The sequence below is a fragment of the Rhipicephalus microplus genome, chromosome 4 (assembly GCF_043290135.1).
Source record: "Rhipicephalus microplus isolate Deutch F79 chromosome 4, USDA_Rmic, whole genome shotgun sequence".
NCBI lineage: Eukaryota > Metazoa > Arthropoda > Arachnida > Ixodida > Ixodidae > Rhipicephalus > Rhipicephalus microplus.
Window position 1 is genome coordinate 10,370,665 of NC_134703.1, and position 21,496 is coordinate 10,392,160.

The 21,496-nt window shown below is 45.0% G+C and overlaps 2 protein-coding genes across 2 annotated transcripts; both read left to right on the plus strand.

Moving 5' to 3' along the window:
* Positions 1–5,175: 5,175 nt before the first annotated feature.
* LOC119171527 (alpha-galactosidase A) lies at positions 5,176–12,783 on the plus strand. The gene is made up of 4 exons (XM_075892143.1): positions 5,176–5,267; positions 6,422–6,583; positions 8,304–8,504; positions 10,311–12,783. Exons 1-4 carry the CDS (start codon positions 5,184–5,186, stop codon positions 10,608–10,610), a joined length of 747 nt encoding a protein of 248 aa, XP_075748258.1. The 5' UTR covers positions 5,176–5,183; the 3' UTR covers positions 10,611–12,783.
* Positions 12,784–13,119: 336 nt separating this feature from the next.
* LOC142814165 (uncharacterized) lies at positions 13,120–18,346 on the plus strand. Its single transcript, XM_075892145.1, has 2 exons — positions 13,120–14,685; positions 15,169–18,346. The coding sequence occupies exons 1-2, from the start codon at positions 13,750–13,752 to the stop codon at positions 15,781–15,783; spliced, it is 1,551 nt and encodes a 516-aa protein (XP_075748260.1). The 5' UTR covers positions 13,120–13,749; the 3' UTR covers positions 15,784–18,346.
* Positions 18,347–21,496: the final 3,150 nt, after the last annotated feature.

Sequence of the window (21,496 nt, forward strand, 5' to 3'; positions counted from 1 at the left end):
CAAGGCGACGTCGCCAACGCTTGACTTACCACGAGGGCCCCCGACGCGCAGCCCGCGGTGTCACGCACCGGGGACCCACGCTGGAGACAACTGTTCGCGGCAACCACCACGCGCAGAAGGGACTCGCTCAACTCTCCCCCGCCACCAAGGCTTGCCTTCCACCAGGGGTCACCGTCGGCGCTACCACTGTACCAACCACGATAATGGTGATATCGGTGATCAACGCGAATACAATGCCACCTATTGCCCGGTAGTTGTAACCCGAAATGTGGATTTTGGGTGAGACATGAGTGCCACGCATCGCAAACAACTTTACAGGGGGTGTCAGCACCCCCACAAACAGTATACGACTGCCCGTAACCCTAAAGTGCTTCGCCCTGAAAGTAATCGGAAGTTCTGATTATCGAAAAACTTCTAATCTATTGTATCTGCTCCTTTCTGTGTTCCGTAACGTGTGGCCTGATATATTTACTGCTCTTCTTCGACTTGTTCATGTTAATAATTTTTACATTGTGACCATATATTAGAAAACATCGAGCGTGCGAAATAACATCGCAGGCAGTCACTGAAAGAAATTACTTCTTGAGTCAAATGCTTCTCTTAACAGCTTGCCTTTGAATGTTTGAACTCATACAACTTATCACCGCGCTAACTTTTAACCACTCTTTTACTCAAAGCCTTAGAAAAGTCGTGAAACTTACCTAAAGCATATCAGTTTGCTCTCAGTCAGCTTTTTCAAGTGTCTGGTAAATTTAGTGGGGATGTACACTTTTCTTTAGCTTAATAGTGCTGTTTGTTTCGCCGTTATTTGTATATGCTTTCATTTACTATATACAAAAATCTTAGTAACTTAACTCGGTAAAATGTTTTCAGAAGTGATGGTAAAGGAGAGGTTAAGTATTCATCTTCAAAAGTGGGCTTCGTAAGTACGGACGCGGGACGAAAAACACAGTACATGCAGGATGCAACGAGCGCGAACTACCAAATGCTTTATTGAGTGTGAAGGGGGAAAAAACTACGTGTTTCCGTGAAAAAGGGTGCATTAAACAAGCGTACGCAGACGCTCATAAAAAGCCAGAGGTGCAGAGCGAGAGTGCACAAAGCTGAGAGAAATAAAGAAAAGGACAACCGAAAGGGTCTCCCTCCCCTTTGTGCTCTTTCGCCCTGAACGTTTAGCTTTTTATCAGTGTCTGCGTATGCTTGTTTGACACACTCCTTTTCACGTGGACAGTCAATCAGTCAAGAACTTTATTAAAAGGTTCTGAGGAGTTTAAGCTACCAGGGTGTCCACGGGGAACATCCTAGGGGACACGTTTTTTTTTCTTCTGAGATTCAACAAAGTACTTACATGTTTGCGCTCTTTGCATCCTGTACCGTGCTCTTCGTCCCGTCTCTGTATTTGTAAAGCATACTCTTCAAGATAAATGGATGCCAACTAGCCCACATTATGGCTTTGTTTTTTTAAGTTAAGCAACTTTCTTTCTTACTCTCGCTCATACGTCTGGTTGGTTTTATCTTTTATTTTTTTGTCACTCACTGTCACGCATGGGTGTTCCACTAAAGCATATCCTTTCCTTGTCTCATTCATATTCAATACCGCTGGTATATAGACAGACGTTCAAAGGGCCTGCAGTATGCAAAGAAATGCTCCGGTATGGTGCTTCCACCAGTGGGGGTCAGGCTATACCTACCATTGGCGTAGGAATGAAGAGAGCGAAGGGAAGGACAATGAAGTGGATAGGCTGGATCAGTGTGGGTGGTGCTGCTGACCGAACCCGTTGTAAATATATACATGTCAACATACTCCCTCGCGTCCGTATCATACCCGTAACCATATCTGCCGCAAAACAATGTGCCGGCACCTCGACGTCAGCGCGACGCTCCCATTTCTGGCTGTTTAGGCGAGCCATTCATGGCCATGCTCTCTCGTTTTACGTCTCTCCGACAGGTGCAAAGCCGGTTAAGGTGGCTTACGCGGAAACAAAACACTTGAGGTACCTTGACAGCTGAGCAGGAAAAAATTAAAAAAAAAGAACTTGTTTTCTTGTTTGTTTTCAGAAACCACTTTCGTTTTGCGTTTCACCCGTCGTAGCGCTTAATCTTTTATAGAATATGTGCGCTTCCCATTAACAGAGTCACATTTACACCTTCGCAATGACACCGCACACACAACACGTTTTTTTTTTTTTTGCTTCTTGTCGCTTCTCTTCCTATTTTTCCTTTGTACGTTTGTTTCTGACTTTGTTTTATCGTAATCTAAGAGCATCAAAGGTAAACGTGATTGACTTTAGCGATCAAGCAAACAACTGTAGCGCAGTAATGCCTGTAAATAGCATGAATTGGTGGGAAAGTGCCGTTCGGACGCTCTTGTTACGCATACTTGTACATGCGAACAGCCTGCCATTCTGCTAGATCTTCGCATCAGCAGACGGTCGCGCACACAGGGTCATTGTGTTGACCGTAAAAAAAAAAAAAGAAAGCACCGACGAAGAAGGCTTTGCAGACTAAACTGAAGCGGATTAGAGGCCCATCCTTTTATGCACGTTTACCGTCCAAAAATAGAAAACTTGCATAAGGCATTCCTGCAAGACTTGGGGCTTACGCTTGAAACTCGATTGGAAAGTTACCGAGCTTTAATGTGCGTTGACACCAAAATGTCAGTGAGTCTTAACTAATAGGTGCACTTTTATATTCAAGAGACACGAGGCGCAGTAGCACCTTCATGTCACGCATGTGCATCACTTATCCGTTATAAAGCATCTCTTAAATAACAACATGTTCCCTCTATAATAAAAAATAATATAATATAATAATAAAAGGTTGACCGAACGCCGTCACAATTTACGACGTCAAGGCGAGAAGGTGGCATCGCATTATCTCTTTCGTTTGCCTTTCTGATTGTAATTAACAGCTGCTTTAAGCACGGAGCTGCTCTGTCGTGAGCTGTCGTCGTCGCTTAGCGTAACACATGCAAAGCGAGATCATAGGCAAATGACGCATATTGGGTGCGCTGAGGAGGAGTCTTCCTCTGATTCTTCGAGTGTTTTGATGATAATATCAAGTTGCGGATATTACTATATGGCTGGGGCAACATGGCTACACAAACCACGTATGCAAATTAAAATATGAAGCAAAAAATGAACAGAACAACAGAGAGAGAAGTGGAGAGTAATTGTATTAAATAGAAACAAAAAGGGTACATCAACATCAAAGAGAGAACAAGAAAAATTAGGGGACCCGCGGCTTCGTCTATAGGAGCTGAACACGATAACGACATCCCGTCCGTATTGCGTACTTCAAGCAATTCGGGCATGCAACCATTTAGAATTTGCTATGCACCCACCACGTGGCCTCGAGGGAATAGGCGTAGTAGCGTGTGTGCTTTTTTGTAGTGGGGTACCGGCTTTCAACCATGGACTCATTATAATAATTATATACTCTGACGCCCGTTGGCAATGTGTGCTTGACCACGTATTATTAGGGCAATATTTCATGTTGCATTGTGAAGCATATATACAGGCCGCGTGTGCTTGTGAAGCATGAAAGCTACTTTCACTGCATTTTCAAGCAGAGGAAGTTCTTTTCACTGTTTTATCAAGTGTAGGTGCGGCCGAATGGTGAAACATCCGCTTGCCACGCAACCGACCCAGGATCAATCCGCACTCGGACCCCAGCAACCCTGGTTCGGTCCCCACTCTGGTCCCACGTTGTTTTATTTATTTATTTATTTTATTGGCATCGTTCTCGATTTTTCGGTCACGCATAAAATGGTGATTTTTAGCTCACAACCAACGACGCAGACACCGACACCGGAATTTCTGCGAAATGACCTCTTTGATACTATCGCGTTAAAATGAAGAGAGGAGAAAAACGTGAAGGCTGCCCAGCTCTGCCCTTCCTTTGGGCCCTGCACCAATTGGGAGAAAGTGCTTTAATTTTCATTTCAACAGAAACGCCTGAGACCAAATTTGTCTTTCTTTAGTTTTCTTTTAAGCTTAGTTCGTACGTCAGGTAGGACAATTTGAGAGCTGTCTGGAGAGCATGCAATCTTTTATTTGTCAGCTGCCAATTCGTAAATTTTTAAGTGTGACATTACTCCATCTGGCAAAAAAAAAAAAAACGTTCACGTTCGTTGCCATGGGTTACGCTGTTCTGGTACTCCGAAAATAGCAGATAGATATGTTCAACAACGTGGGATGAAGGGGTGCGATTGTTCCCGTGTAGCTCACTTGATAGACTGCCTCACGCGTAATTGGTTCCCAGCGGTGGAGAGCCGTTTTTGTTTGTTTCCGTTCACTTTCATTTATTTATAGTTTATAATTTACGTACCGCAACTACAAACTGCACATGCGCCCCCTGTCATTTCTTGGGTGCCGTTTGTTAAATTGATATTAATATTAAACGTCTGGTAATACTGTTGCGTTATGTACGATTGTGTCTAATGGGCCTCCAGTTAGGCGCTACCACTTGGTCACTTAAAATTTTAATGAAGAATTACTTAGCAGCTATAACTACATAATTAATCACACATGGTAGAAATAAGAGAATTATTATTTAAGAGAATTATTAATAAGAGAATTATTTGTACGATGTGAAAGTGCAGTGTAAACAGGAAAATGTACCGCGACCAAGAATACCAACATACTTTTGCTTGACGTTTCGGCTCTCAATAGGGAAACCTTGTTCCCAATTGCCATCACTGCTTACGTCAAGTATTTAAATATGGTGTGTCATTCTTGTGGCTCTTATTATGAACGAGGCTGTCATATGGTGAGCCGAAACGAAAAGCTAACATTTTGCTATTTTTGGTAAGTGTACCTTTTCGCGTTTACACTATAAGCATTTCCCTGACCAAACCAGCTAGCGCCAAAATTTGCATTGCATCACCATGAAAATACGCATATAACCCTGTTTGCACGCTTGCACGAACTAATATATGACATATCATTATAGCTCATTTGCGTCACGTGCGGAAATACGTATTCTATGTATCGGATCACTTCTGAACCGTGTGGACTACACCGTTTAAATATTCTGTAAACGCTTACCATTTCTCGAAGCAGATAGTATGATTACAGTTGTTATAGATTATCACTATACCTTGATTTGAGTTGCGCAACCTACAATTCTCGGGTGTAAGCAAGTGTGCATGTGGTGTAAACTTTTCAACAGTGTATCCAGAAATGGGACGAGCTCTTCTTGCAACAGGACGGGACATGGTCTACTTTTGCGAATGGCCCTTCTACCAAATCATATCCGGTATACTGGTATGTGACGTAGTTTAAGCGCTGGCTATTTAAATGGACGTCTAGTCTCTAAGTACAACGTACAGCTTATTAAATGTTGCTCTGGTTTGGCGGCCTAACGCGTGCTTATGCGTTAGGTCATGCGCTCGACTTCCTGCCGCAGTGGTCACATTTTGATTAGGACAGATTGAAAAAAGAAACACTCGTGTTTTTAGATTCCAGTGCACGTTAAAGATTGCCAAGTGATCAAAACTAACCCGGGTATCCCACTTCGGCGTGCCTCGGGGTCTCAACTCCATAATTTATTTATTTAAATGAATAAATTGAACTTTGTTTTTTTCTGTGTTGCAAAGAATGCCTGCAGTTCAGGCGCGTAGCAATAACTTTTTTTCGATAGAGAGGGGGAGAACTTTCGTGATTTCGCAGAGGGCACCATATCAATGTGGCCACTTTTCGCTGTGTATGCCATGGTGAAAAAAAATTCCGGGAGGGGGGAGAGGAACCGGTGTGCCATCCTCTGGTTACGCCACTTCTGCAGTTTTAAATTAATATCAAACAGGTCGCATGTGTTTATAATATAAGGCTTTCTCATTTTGTTCACAGTATATTGTTGCGTTATATTACTTGCAACAAACCGTACGCCTGCGTATATATGTATATGCTTGCCATCATGAAAGATTATTCATCGTTTAGACATATGTTTTTACCGAAAGTGCTCCATCATCATCAGCCTAACTACGTCCACTGCAGGACAAAAGCCTCTCCCGTGTTCCGCCAATCAGCTCGGTCCTGTGCTTGCTGCTGCCACTTTATACCTGCAAACGTCTTAATCTCATTAGCCCACCTAACTTTTTGTTTCCCCCTAACCCGCTTTCCTTCCCTGGTAATCTAGTCAGTAATCCTTAATGACCAGTGGTTATCCTGCCTACGCGCTACATGCAGGGTCCATGTCCTTGATGGACATGGGCTGGGCATGTCCGTGATGTCCTTGAAGTAGTTTATGTGCTGTAATTACGTCAATCAATTTATAGATGAGAAAGTAAAGGATTTTGTGCAGGCACTGCCACCATTAGCTATCATGTTGCTGTGAATCGTCGATATTTTTTTCGTAAACATGAAAATTTTACAGAGGTCTGTTCATAACTGCACATTCTCTCTCCTTATCTTTGTTTCAGCCCGACTACAAGAACGTATCCAAGAACTGCAACTTGTGGAGGAATCACTTTGATATTACCTACACGTGGGAGGGCATTACTAATATAACAAACTTCGAAGCATCCACTCAGGACATTGCAGCAAGTGTGTCTAGACCCGGTGCCTGGACTGACCCCGACATGGTAAGCTGCATTCGTCGGCAGGTTTGCCGAAAGCAGTTCGTTTGTGTCTTACCAGCTCTTTTAAGCCTATCAGTGACCTTCGGATTTTTCAAAAGTTGCTTGTTGGCCGGACTTTCTCTGCTGAGGAGGCTTGCTTTCGCGCAAGGGGTCATCAAATGAACCACTAAATAATATCAACTATACGCTGAATGTATCGCGAGTATTGTGCATGAGTTTATCTGCTCATCGCCATCACTACTTTAACGCCATTGATATTTAAAGTAGGGCCAACTAAATGCAGCTTTCTTTCGCTTATGTGGTTGTTAAAAGTGACTCCCTGTCTCCTGCCAGAGACACTTGTTTTCAGTAAGTTTAAAAACACCCTGAAATGGGTGAGAACTTTCTTGTACGCATGTCTTCCTCTTCATGTCCCCTTTCATATCCTCATCTTCCAATTTAGCACTGTCTTAATTATAGTGTGTGGGGTCTCGAATTGGCAATCGCCACCACGCTCTTGGAGTGAACGGATACAGCAGACGCGGTCGCGCCAAACCAAACAACAACATACATTTATTTAACTAATTTTAGAACGACGATATCGTCCGCCGAATTATTATAACATAAATCGTGATCAACACGCTAGGACATCCTTACATAATAATACCATACACTCCAAAACATGACAAGCACAATAACACACCCAAGGCGGCGTCGTCAACGCCTGACTTACCACGAGGGCCCCCGACGCGCAACCCGCGGGGCGACGCACCGCGGACCCACGTTAGAGACAACCGTTTGCGGCCACCGCCACGCGCAGAAGAGACTCGCTGAACACTCTCTCCCGCCACCAAGGCTTGCCTTCCGGCAGGAGTCGCCGTCGCCATTCCCACTCTACCATGATGATGATAGTGGTGATCACCGCTCGCGAACACAACGCCACCTATCGCTCAATAGTTGTCATCCTTGAAATACGGCTTTTGTGCGAAACACGTGCACCACGCGGCGCAAACAACTTTACACGGAGTGTCAGCACCCTCACAAGTGGCTGGAAGGTTTTGTAGCCACTAAAGTCTTTGTTGTTGGTGTTGTTTATGTTGGCCTAAACATCACGTGCAAAGCTCTTTTCCTTGCTCGATCATATTGTTACGTAAAAATGACACGAGGCATGTTTATTTAGAATCTATATTGACACTGATGCGTATAGCATCCGCAGCTACGTAGCAATATAAATGAATCCCCACGTGCAATACCGTAAATACATACGCTATTTGTACAATGTGTTGAAAATTTGTGGAAAACTGATAAGGAAGTAGCTTTCGGCGATTTGGCAGAGTTCCATTAGGTTGTTTTTTTTTTTTTGCAAGACATAGAGAACAAAGCCAGCGTGCTAGACATACACAAGAGCTGAACTGAAAGCAGGGTGAGTTGTTAGTCAATTTTGTATTGACTTGTACAGCGTGAAATGCTGTACATGGATTGCAAGTCCTCGGAAAACAACTTTTAGCTTATTTGAATACGGATGAGACTCTTCGTTGTCGTCCGTGCTGTATGGGGCGTTGTACAAGTCAAGTCAAGATGAAAACACAAGCGTATATCAACTCTGCAGATATTCCAGTTGAATAATGAGGTAAACAGGGGGAAACAAATGACATACAGAAAGATTGAAATTTTGTTGGGGCTTGCAACGATGTTCATTTGAAGATATGAGTATAGAAGCGTGTTTATCTTTGCATCCTTCCAGCACGTTATTGGAAACTTTGGTTTGACAATTGAGCTACAACGGGCACATATGGCGTATTGGGCCGTCATGGCCGCACCACTGATCATGTCCAACGACCTCAGGCACATCGCGCAGGAATCTAGGGATCTCTTGCTGGACAAGTATATCATCGCCATCAACCAAGATCCACTTGGATTTATGGGAAAGCGCATCCATAAATTAGTGAGTATGTCTGTGCCACGTAGGTTTTGCTTATTAGTTATCATTGGCATGGTGATTGTGTACCGAAGTGACCATTGATAATGTGGTGGGCTATTTCTGCTGCAGATATAGACCGAATTATTAAACAAGTCATGATGATGTCGTCATGCTAAAGAGCTTTCTGTATTATAGTTAGATGTAGGATTCCTGGCTATTTCTCAAAATTTGATCCTGACATTTTCGTATGCGCAGTATAGGTACAGGAAATAACAGACGTGCTCCTGTGTTTCTGAACAATTCGTTCCCATGACAGCGAGGTTTTTTTACGAGTGCGTTTTCAAAATTAGCTTTATGTTATGGTGCTCAGTAGGTTTTGTCCACACGTTACTTTATTCGCTGAATGTCTTACATGAATTCAGTTTCAGTTTCTGTTTTTATTAGTTACAAAGCATCGATTACATAAAACTTAAATACAGATGAGGGTTCCAAAGTATAAATACTGAAAACGGGACCGTCAGTTAAAAACTACAGCAAAAGTGAAATTGAAAACAATTGGCAGAAAATTAGCACGTGATAATAAGAAACTCGCACAAGGCAAAACAAGCAGCAATACGCAACAGTTGAAAAAGAAATGAAGTAATACAATAAAACAAAAGTCACAATGCGAAAAAATGATAAAAAGAGCAATGCAATGGAAAGTCAAATACGACATAGAGTTTCTTACAGTCCCATAATGAGTAATCTGGGGCTGAAAGCTGTTGCATGTGTGAGAATGCTGCGATTTATCGATACTGAGAATTGCGTTCTTTTTATTCTAACTTCGAAGCTCGAAGGTCTTGATGAAGTGTCCTGCTAGCAGCGTCACAATGGTTCCCTTCGTTCGGAAACAGCGTGCAAGAGGAATTGATTTTTTTTTATATTACACAAATACGTTTTAACTTTGAGCACTTTATCTTGAGTTTGCAGTCTTCTGAGACAAAAAGTTCTTAGCTGCCGCTAAAGTTGGTGGAACAGCGACAGGGTTGGCACGTGCTCCGTAACAGTTCATCTCCTATAGTTCTGGCCACTTGAATGTGCATTGCGAAATAGAAAATTTGAATTTTAGAAGTCAGTGCGGGTGCACGGTGTCTGTTAGGGAAGGTTCTTGTTTGAAGGAAATTTCATGTGTGTATGCGTATTCACATTTTAGGCCAATTCTCGTTTAACGTACGTCATTAAACACAGTTCCCTGCCGACTCATTTGTCATTACCATGGCGGTGAAGCGTTCGTTCGCAAACTCGCATAGACGATGGCGTCACATTTCACACGAGAAGATGTCGTAAGAAACCCTATGCAAGAGCTCTTTGCGATTCGCCCAGCCTCGTTCTTTATGAACTATCTGTAGAACAAAGGTGCGACTAAAAGTTCCTGGTTCAGTTCAGGGTTTCAGCACCATAAAATAAAGAACAACACAGTCAAAAATGAGTGAGCTTGTCTCCCGGACAATAGTTGCAACGGGTCTTCTGGTGGCCGAAGAGTGGCAAGTTGGGCCAGTTATTACTGGTTCATGGTGCACATTTACCATGGTGTACTGTGCTAGAGTGCAACAACTAGACGGGATGACAAAAGAAGGAAGCACAAACCCCGCTTGTTTGTGCTGTCCTCTTCTTTTTTGGCCCCGTCCATTTTTGCGCAGTACATTATGAACTAGCATTGGTGGCCAATCGAAATCAGTCAAGCACGAGGCACACGAGCCAATCGGTTAAAAGCGCTCGTCTACGTCATTATGCTTCTCCTCCTCCAAAACTTAACACTGTCTTCAACCACATTTTCGTTGTGTTCACCAGGCAAAAAACCTCGACATCTGGACTCGCTGGGTGACTCCGGAACTTGCCGATGGAACACGGTCGCTCGCCGTCCTTGTGTACAACACAAAAAATCTCGGTGATCCCGTACAGACTTTCATCACGCTCCAGAGCCTGAACCTGGACAGTCCCCTGGGGTACCTCGTCACAGATCTCATCCGCAACAATGCCATCGTCGGAAAGTTTTATCCAGAGCAAAGCATCAACGTCACCGTTGCCCCCATGGACGTGTTCTTCTTCAAGGCTACCGCTCTCAGTGGCTTGCACGACGCAGTTTTCTAGAACGTTTTTTTTTTCTCAATTGTCGTCTAATTTCGGTCCCTTCGTCTAAAATATGCGACAGTAATTTACTAGTGTTTATCACATTGCGTACGGAAATCTAACATCTCCACACTTCGCGATGTTGTCATAGCTCATTTTACAAGTCTAATTAAAGTATAATGCAAGTGTAACGAGCTTGAGTTTAACGAGCAAGTTTAACGAGCCTGAAAACGAACACAAGATAGGTGGGAAATACTGGAAACTGAGAATCGGCAGTGACTGCCTTGGTAAAAACAACGGATAACTTTGAAAACTTATTGAATTGGGTGGAAATCGAAGCGAACGGTAAAAATAAAGTGGCGTGTATTGTTGCTAACACTGCCACTTTCACCGTAACGAAGACTCTAGAAATGGAAATAGAAGAGGCAGTCTACAAAGCACGAAAATAAAGTTTGTATAAGTGCGCGTAGCTTGAAAAACACACGACGTTGAATGCGCTGGTGCAATATACAGTCGACTGATCAAGGGCTTGGATGGAGTGGAGAAAGCTAGACAATTGTTATGCCTTTTGCGTTGGTACACTTGTTCTCGCAGTATGTACAAAGCGGACTGCATTCGATGGAGCCGGAGCTCTAAATTAAACGAGGTTAACTTAAATGCTAGGTGCGCGTTGTGGGCAATGACCAACTTGTGTTTTTCACGTTTTATGCGAGTGCCATTGCAGGTACACTAATCGCATTCGTTCAGCATAAGGTAGGGGTTGATCCCGGCGGCCATGGATCCATAACGGCATCTCTCTGCGCCAGCTCTCGCGGGAGAAAAAGCCACTTACATTAAATAGGTACCTGCAATAAAACATTCTTACTGTTCCTTTCTTACGAAAATGTTTGTTTTATATTGTGTAGTGGCTGTTGCTGTTGCTATGTTGTCTAATGCTGTGAAAGCCTTGGCTAAGCCTTAATGGCTTTTTGCTTTCGCCCTACAGCATTACTGTTGTGACTTTAGAAATGTCTCTTTTAATGCTGAAATCTAGCCTCTCTACAAGTGCTGTGGACAATCACTTTATTTGTCAATAAGTTGATTATAAAATCGGAAGAGCGGCAGGATACCCTGGCATCGTGCCGATTCCGATATATTTATACAGACTGTAACAGTAAAGGTGATAATGTTTCTGAGGTGGTAGATCGATATTCACTTCATTATTGGGTTATCGTGGTCTTGCTTATGTAATCAAAAGCAGAAATGCTCTCTTAAGGTAAAGATCTTGCGTGCGTCAAAAAGTGAAGAAAGTGACCGTGGACGTCGTCGAGTGACGCAATAAATCGCCATCTTGTGTTGACGTCACTCTATGAAGGCACAGTGACATCGCAGGATTATAAATTTTATGGCGTCATGACGGCATCGCCTATTGTGACGTTCCTTGACGTGCACAGATGAGATCGTCACTCGGCCAACGTGGGCCGATCCCGGAGGAGCCACAAAACCACGTGAGGGTCAGGAAGTTTCGGGGGAGGGAAATCGATACAATCAAATAAGAAATATGACAAAAACTACGGGTTTGTGTGACTTTTCCTAAACGCTATTCCTTCCGCTGTGGGCGACATGCTAGAGTGTAGGACCATGCATAAGCGTCTGCAAGGTTCCTCGTAAAGTGCTCCAATGCTTTAACGCAACCCTCCTCCCCCCTTCCCCCCCCCACACACAGCCCCTGTTTGTCGGATCCGAAATACATTTTTCTCAATGGAAAAAAGAAAAAAGTTAAGCGATGACGAGGTTCTCGCAATGACCTGCCCTTGGTACCTGACTTTTCGGGAGTAAAGGTGGGACGTTACAGTAACTTGAATGGAGCACCAGGGGACTTCGACAGCCATAGTCTCCAATAGCCTGTGAAGCCATAACTGAGTGTATCGATGTGGGAAACTTTGTGTCCCCCTTTTAGAACTTGAGGAAAGGAGGGGGGGTCATTATTAAATTGTCTTCATCGCGTCGTCAAGCATCGCAAAGTATTAATTATTAGCTGCTGTCTTAGTCCGTACCAGCCCCTCAATGCAGTTTTATGTGAAAATGATTATGAAATATTTCGCTGCCTGACTTTTTCTCTGTTAAAGTTATTTACGTCCACACGTAGGAGCCTTGTACCCGGTCAGCACAATCACTGTAGTACTCGCAGTAAAGTTGTTACAAACCCACCAAACTGAAGTTTCTGTTTCAATGCCACCGTCACCCGCCTAACCAACATTCTCTATAGCTGCTTTTCTTTTCTACCCCTTTCTCAACACTATCACGTAACACCATTTCTTCAGGCCGACCTCTGTGCTTTTATACCACAATAGACGTCCTTTCACTCTTTCTCCCAGTTTTATAACTTAAGATGGTGTTCATTAGTTTAACACTAAAGTTACCTACAGGCCTGTGCGCTGCGCAGCACAGTCGCAACGAAAGCTAGATCGGCCTTTTTAGGACTTTTTTTAACTCTCTTGGGGCAGCTATAAGTATACACTTTCGTGGCACGCAATACGCCACGAACCATCATAATTTTTGTGAAGCAGGGAATTAAACTGTAACCGAGTTGGCACGGCCGCGATAGCGAGCGCAAGCTGTCGCTCCTACGTAAGCGTGACGTCACCCGCCTGGCCTACTTAAACTCGTCACTATAGGCAATAAAGCAGTTGTTCGTCCCATGATATCGTCTCGTACACATGGTGGCAGCGGAAAACAGCCAGCATGACGACACCGCCTACGTTGCCGACACCGCCTGCATTGCCGACAACGCTCCTGCCGCCTCCGAAGCCCCTCGACACATCGCGAGACGCTTGGCTTGGGTGGAAGACCTGGAAAAGTGAGTTTGAACTGTTTTCCACGGCAACTCAGCTGAACAAGCAACCAAAAGAAGTGCAGGCGGCGACGCTTTTAGTGACCACTGGGGAAGAGGCTAGAAAAGTGTTCGCTTCGTTCAAGTTTGAGCCAGGAGAGGACACAACAGATGTAACCCTTATAATTAAAAAAATTTGAAGACTTCTACCAGCCCGCGAAGAACCTCACTTACCACGAGTTTTGCTTCGGCTCCCGAGACCAAAAAGAGGACGAAAGTTTCAATGACTGGCTTGTCGAATTGCGAACGCTAGCCCAACACTGCGATTTTGGAGACTTAGAAGAGCGCATGCTTCGTAGCCGCATCACACTCGGTATCCGGGACAAGGGACTGCAAAAGAAGTTAATTTCTGAAAACCCCTCTTACCAAAGAGTAGTCGAAATCTGTCGCATCCAAGAGCAAGGCGAGGAGCAGTTTCGACAGATACGTGGCACCACTGAAGGCGCTGAAACTGCAGCCGTAAATGCGTTGGCCAGAGTAACAAAGCCATGTAACAAATGTGGCTACAAAGTTCACCGCGGCAGCCGCTGCCTAGCAACAGGAAAAGCGTGCAAGAAATGCGGAGGATTGAATCATTTCGCCCAAGCATGCTCGCAGTCATCCTTCTTGCACAGCGAAGATGCAAAGCGCAGGGAAATACGAGAGCTACATGTTGACGAAAGGTCAGATTTTTTTCTGGAAGCTTTAACCGTGAACGCACTCGCTAGCGACCAGTGGACCGCGACAGTTTCCATTGAAGGCCGTCCGATGGTCTGCAAACTTGATACTGGGGCAAACTGTTGTGTGATTTCAAAGGAAGATGTTTTGTCGCTTCCGAGAAAGACTCGTGAAGCCTGCCGAGCCACGTTAACGAGTTTTTTCGGCCACAAAACGACTGTGCAGTTTAAAGTAATGTTGTCGCTATCCGTGAACAATAAACAGCACGATGAAACCTTATTCGTCATAGAGCAAAACGTGCCGGTGACCCTCAGCGGAGCAGCAGCAGAAAGCCTTGGCTTGATTTATCGCGTTGATAGCGTCGAGACGCAGCAACTCTACCCGGCGGCTCAGCCATTCACCGATGTTTTCACAGGATTGGGACAGCTGAAGAATTTTGAGTACGAAATGAAGCTCAAACCCGGCGCCGTCGGTGTTGTTGTGCCAGCCAGAAGGGTTCCGGTCGCCATTGAAGAAAAAGTAAAGGCCGAACTTCAACGCATGGAGGAGCACAACGTCATAACCAAGGTACCCGAACCAACAGAATGGTCAAGCTATATGGTAGCCGTAGTTAAAGGTGATAAAGTAAGAATTTGTCTCGACCCAACGGAGCTTAACAAGGCTATTCTGCGTGAACACTACCCTATGCCTGTTCTAGAAGAGGTCGCGCAACGACTAGCTGGAGCTAAATATTTTTCTACCTTGGACGCAACATCCGGGTTCTGGCAAATAAAACTTTCTGACAGCAGCTCCAGATTGTGCACAATGAGCACGCCCTACGGGCGCTATCGGTTTATCCGCATGCCTTTTGGAATTGCTTCCGCCCCGGAAATATTTCAAGCAGCCATGCACCGCCTCTTGGAGGGCCTGTCTGGAGTAGCGGTTGTAATGGACGACATATTAGTCTGGGGCACAACGAAGGAAGAACATGACAACAACTTGACCGGGGTGCTTGCACGCTGCCGTGAGCACAACCTCCGTCTGAACTCGCAGAAATGTGTCTTTTTGCAGGAGCAAGTTCGCTACTTGGGACACGTTTTCACCACGCAAGGACTGAGCCTGGGACCCGATCGCGTCCAAGCCATTTTGGACATGCCAGCGCCAAGTAACAGTAAGGAATTGAAAGTCTTCCTCGGAACGATGAATTACGTGCAGCGCTTCATTCCTCGAATGTCTGTACTCACCGCACCACTTAGAACATTGCTGCGCAAAGAGATTGCCTGGGTCTGGACAGAAAAAGAGCAATGCAGCTTCAATGAGCTGCGCCAAGCCTTAGTAACAGCACCAGTTCATGCTTACTTAGATCCGAAAAAGCCAGTCACCCTCTCTGTTGACGCCAGCCACATTGGCGTTGGCGCCGTTCTGATACAAGACGGCCGCCCTATCGCTTTCTCGTCTAGATCGCTCAGCGATGCTCAGACGCTTTACGCGCAGATTGAAAAGGAAGCTCTGGCGATTGTGCATGGCTGCGAAAAATTTCACTATATTTTCGGCCAATCTGAGGTTACGGTGGAAACCGACCATCGTCCGTTGGTGCCAATTTTCAGTAAACCACTTCACCAGTGCCCACTTAGACTGCAACGAATGCGACTGACATTGCAGCGATACGCCATTAATCTACTGTAAAAGCCAGGAAAAGAGCTGTTTTTGGCTGATGCGCTCTCTCGTTTTCCAAGCAAGGCGTTATTGACGGAAGAAACCGAGCGCTTCAATGTTAACGTCATTGTCCTTGTTCCAGCTTCTGAGCGTCGCCTCGAGGAACTACCTGTGGCAACCGCCAAGGATCCTGCTCTGTCGACCATCCGATCCTATGCAGAGACTGACTGGCCGGAAAACAAAGAGGACGTCCCAGCATGTGCCAGGCCATTTTGGGCGTATCGAGAAGAGATGCATACACAAGATGGCCTCGTCTTTCGCAGCAACAAGAGGCTGATGGGTCGACAGACGAGAACACTGCTCCCGGTTCCCTCCTGCCACCTGAAGCCGGCACCATTGCCCAACAGGAAGGTGCACTCCCGTCTCCAGGAGATTCGCCACAAGCAGAAGGTCTACTACAATCGAGGTGCTCGGGACCTGCGCGCCCTCTCACCGGGTCAGAGGGCCTCGTTGTACGACACGCACACACGGACGTGGTCCCCGGTCGTTGTGCTGGGATCAGCGGGAGCTCCACGCTCCGTACTGGTAAAAACAGAAGATGGCCGAGAAATGCGACGCACACGGGAACATCTCCGGGAGGTTCCAGAGCTACCATGCCCCGACACTACCACAACACCTTCCTCAGGCTTGCCAGGCTCGGGTCCCGTTCCAGAGCCGCCACTACCACGGAGAAGCACTCGGGAACGTCGCGAGCCTCGTCGGTACCCCATGCCAGAGCGACCTATATTGCCCCAAGGAAAGGAAGATGTAACCGAGTTGGCACGGCCGCGATAGCGAGCGCGAGCTGTCGCTCCTACGTAAGCGTGACGTCACCCGCGTGGCCTACTTAAACTCGTCACTATAGGCATAAAGCAGTTGTTCGTCCCATGATATCGTCTCGTACACATAAACATTCTGCCATGATTCGTCATTCTTCGTGGAACTGTGGGACATGCTATACGCACCTGTAAGGCATTATGTGCGCCTTGATCATGTTGTGAACGATTATGACTGAGCCTTTTGTAATGGGGTGGAAGCAGTCAATGACACACTCGCTACGCAATTCATATTGAGTGACGCCTGGTTGTTGATTTGCTAAACGCTCCCTCACCTATGTAAACACAATACGTTATCCGCCATCAGGCCTGCATGCATATAGGGTCTGTTTGCAGCGGGTGCTCGAGCACCAACTTGGCTGTGTGGTAGAATACTTGCCTGCCACGCAGGAGGCCCGCTTTCAAATCCCGATTGCATTCTGGGTGTTGCTTATCTAGTTTTTTTTTTGCTTAGTTCGCGCGATAGCGGTTACGGACACCAGTGGTGGTGGTTGAAAACTAAGGCGCCATAGTCGGCCCTCGTTGGGATCTCATAATGGATTTAGGAGTAAAACATATGGCTGGAGCCTCAATTTAAACACATAACAATCCTTCGCAATGAAAGGAAAATTCGAGCAGAGTTTTATTTAGCCGCTGTTTAATGAGTGATAAGTATGTTATGGTTTGAATAAGTTCATTATGGTTCTGATGATCAGTCCAGGACTGACGTTGGCTGCTCCTTCGTCGGGACAGAGAGGTCAAGCCCCTCAGCCACTCCACAGGCCCTCCGGACAGCCCCGAGTTTGTCCGCCAGCACGTCGTTGTGCATCATCCGCTGCTACCACTGTTCACATTGGAAAGTGTCACAGGCCATTGCCGAGCAGCGCCAGAGCATATTGTCTAAATCGAGCAAACCCCCACACTTATTGCAGTTGACTGAAGCCCTGCAGTCTGGAATCGTTTTATTCACGATGACCGGGTTAGGATACGTCCGCAGACCACCTGTGGCCTGTTTAAAATGTGGCACGGGGCCCATTTTATTACGCCCAAAGTAATAATGCTTGGTGATCTCGTTGTCAATTGAAGTGCATGGTCCTTAAACTCGGGAGATTCAGTCCTCTCGGAGAGTGCACGGCCAACTAAACCTCACGCTTCCCTCCTCGTTAACGTTATACGGGGCTCCGTCCATGTGCGCCGGAAACCAAGTTACAGTATGCGGGGCGATGTTTCTCTACCCTGAAGATGTATGTCGCAACAACTGCCCTCGAAAAGGCTTCAATAACAAAGCAAGAGTCACTAAAAACTCTCTCTGCCCGAATTTCCGCCAGGATTTCGACACCACTGCTAAGCGAAATGTAATATTTTAACTATAAAGACGACAAACCTTGAGTTTCAGAAAGTTTCATTCTATTTTAATGAATTGGATCTGGAGTGCTTTTGGGAGCGAAACAGTGAACTTAAAAAGGTACAGCCTTCGAAATTCGTGTATTTTTCGATTTGTCAAAGCTTTGACAAATCCGGCAAACTTTAGTTTTTTTTAATCACCAAAAGGTAGCCTTTGGAATTATCACAATTCTTGATTTCAGAAAGTCTCGTCAAAAATTTAAAACTTTACTTGGGGTGTTCTTGTGACCAAAAAGGTCCTCGGAAACTCTTCTATTTTGCAATCTCTAAAAAATCGTGTAAATTTAATAAGTGCTTTTGTGACCAATAAATTTGATTTCTGAAAGTTTCGGAAAGCTTTAGTGGCTCTGATTGTGGGTGCTTTCGTGACCAAAAAGGTAAGGCTCTGGAATCCTTGTATTTCTCGGTTTTGGAAAGTTTTTTTCTAAATTCACTAAATTTTAGTTTGGGTGCATTTGAACTCTAAATGGTTGATTTTAATTAATCTTATTTTGGGTGCTTTTCTAACCACTAGGTAGCCTCTGTAATTATTGTATTAAACGATTTCTGAATGTTTCGTAAAAGTTTAGTAAATATGACCGGGGGTGCTTTTGTGACCATAAAGGTAAGTCTATGAAGTTCTTGTACTTTTCGGTTCTGAAAGTTGCGTCGAATGGTACTAAATTTTATTTTGGCTGCTTTTGTTACCAAAAAGATAAGCCTACAGCCTTTAGAATTCTTTTATATTTTTATTGCTGAACGTTCTGTCGCATTTCACTCAAATATTACTCTGGGTGCTTTCCGAATCAGAATGCCACGCCTATAGCCCCTGGAATGATTGCATTTTTCTATCCCTAAAGATTTCATCAAGTTTTCTTGAATTTTGTTTCGGGAGCCTTGGTGACCATAAAGGTAAAGCTATAGACTCTGAAATTCTTGTAAGTGATTAAGCACCCGACTTTGATTGATTGATTGATTGATTGATTGATTGACTGATTGGTTGATATGTGGGGTTTAACGTCTCAAAACCATCATATGATCATGAGCGACGCCGTAATGGAAGACTCTGGAAATTTTGACCACCTGGGGTTCTTCAACGTGCACCCAAATCTGAGCACACGGGCCTATCGTGTTTTCGTCTTGATGGAAATAGCGCCCGATTTTGTTCGTTCAGTGGGCACATGCAGGCAGTCTGATAAAATGAGCCAACGGTTTTGCCATGGAGCGTGTGTTTGGTTCGGCGTGTTCTTTCGTTCGGCGCATTGCCAGGCTAACGAGGCAAGTTCAGTAGTTTAGTTATTTTTATGGGCTGTTTACTGGTGTGGCATATCAGAGCTCATGTATGGATCACAGAATGTGTCGAGAGCCGCTCCTGTGACTGCCGACTACTTTCGCCTCTGGTGACGGTGAACACGACACGTTAAGCAACGAGATGCTGTACTCTGCGGTTACCAAATCTCTATTTTCAAAGCTGCTGTCTCGCTGCAGTGGCTTTCGACGATTGGGCAACGTCAGTTTTCGAACTGTTATGCTATTGTGCTACTGAACAATTGTTTCATAATTGCCTTTGCTAAGTTTCCTGTAAATATTGCAAGTACGTCATTTGGCTAATAAAACAAATTTGCTTCCACAATCTTTGTTTTTTTGCTTCTTTTCTCTCTCACACTCATTTAGTGAGACACACTTAAGGCACAATAAAATTGCCTATTAATAACGGCACGTAAAAGGTCAGCAGTTAAGAAAATTTTCAATTTCACGCCATGTAGGGCAAATGGGCGACGTCACTACCACTTCCGGTTCTGACGTGATGTCCTATTTTTTATTTTTTGTTTGCTGTCAGTTGTACCCTCGTCACGTAGATTGCGACTGTGGCAACGAGCCGCGGACTACAGCATCCATGGTCTTCTATGGAAGTTACACTACCAGTTTACACAAACCTTTCTTTACGTTTATATTAGAGTTTCCCCGAGCTGATTCTTCGGCTGATGCGTTGGCTTTCGCGCAATGTATGTCAAAAAAGTAGCCGAAAAGTTTGAGGCCCTTACCACCTCTAAAAAGGCTAAATTTTTGTCTCACGTCACACTGCGCAATGAAGGATATATTGCACGTTAATATTAGAGTCCTCCGAGCTGAAGCTTCCCCTGATGCATTAGTTTTCCCGCAATGCATGTCAAAAAAAAAAGCCGAAAAAGATGAGGCCGTTATCACACCTGATAAGGCTCAACTTTTCTCTGACATCACAACGTGCAAGGAAGGTTAATACTGTACGTTTATATTGAAGTCTCCCGAGCTGAAGTTTCCCCAGATGCGCTGGCTTTTCCGCAATGCATGTCAAAAAGTAGCCGAAAAAGATGAGGCTGTTATCACCCCTGATAAGGCTCAACTTTTGTCGGACATCGCACCGTGCAACGAAGGATGTAACGTACGTTTATATTAGAGTATCCCGGGATGCTCCGATATAAACACATAGTATATCCTTCGTTGCAAGTTGTGACGTCAGACAAAACTTGCACCTTATCAGGAGTGATAAGAGCCCCAACATTTTCGACTGCTTTTCGAGATGCGTTGTGGGAAAGCCAGCGCATCAGGGTAAACTTCAGATCGGGATACTCTAATATAAACGTACACTACATCCTTCGTTGCATGGTGTGACGTCAGACAAAAGTTGAGCCTTATCAGGGGTGATAAGGGCCTCAAGTTTTTCGGCTGCTTTTCGACATTTATTGCGGGAAAGCCAACGCACCAGGGTGGGCATCAGCTCGGGAGAGACTAATATAAACATACACTACATCCTTCGTTGCAAGTTGTGACGTCAGACAAAACTTGCACCTTATCAGGGGTGATAAGAGCCCCAACTTTTTCGACTGCTTTTCGACATGTGTTGTGGGAAAGCCAGCGCATCAGAGTAAACTTCAGATCAGGAGACTCTAATAAAAACGTACACTACATCCTTCGTTGCATGGTGTGACGTCAAACAAAAGTTGAGCCTTATCAGGGGTGATAAGGGCCTCAAGTTTTTCGGCTGCTTTTCGACATTCATTGCGGGAAAGCCAACGCACCAGGGCGGGCTTCAGCTCGGGATGTTCCGATATAAACGCATAGTATATCCTTCGTTGCAAGTTGTGACGTCAGACAAAACTTGCACCTTATCAGGAGTGATAAGAGCCCCAACATTTTCGACTGCTTTTCGACATGCGTTGTGGGAAAGCCAGCGCATCAGGGTAAACTTCAGATCGGGATACTCTAATATAAACGTACACTACATCCTTCGTTGCATGGTGTGACGTCAGACAAAAGTTGAGCCTTATCAGGGGTGATAAGGGCCTCAAGTTTTTCGGCTGCTTTTCGACATTTATTGCGGGAAAGCCAACGCACCAGGGTGGGCATCAGCTCGGGAGAGACTAATATAAACATACACTACATCCTTCGTTGCAAGTTGTGACGTCAGACAAAACTTGCACCTTATCAGGGGTGATAAGAGCCCCAACTTTTTCGACTGCTTTTCG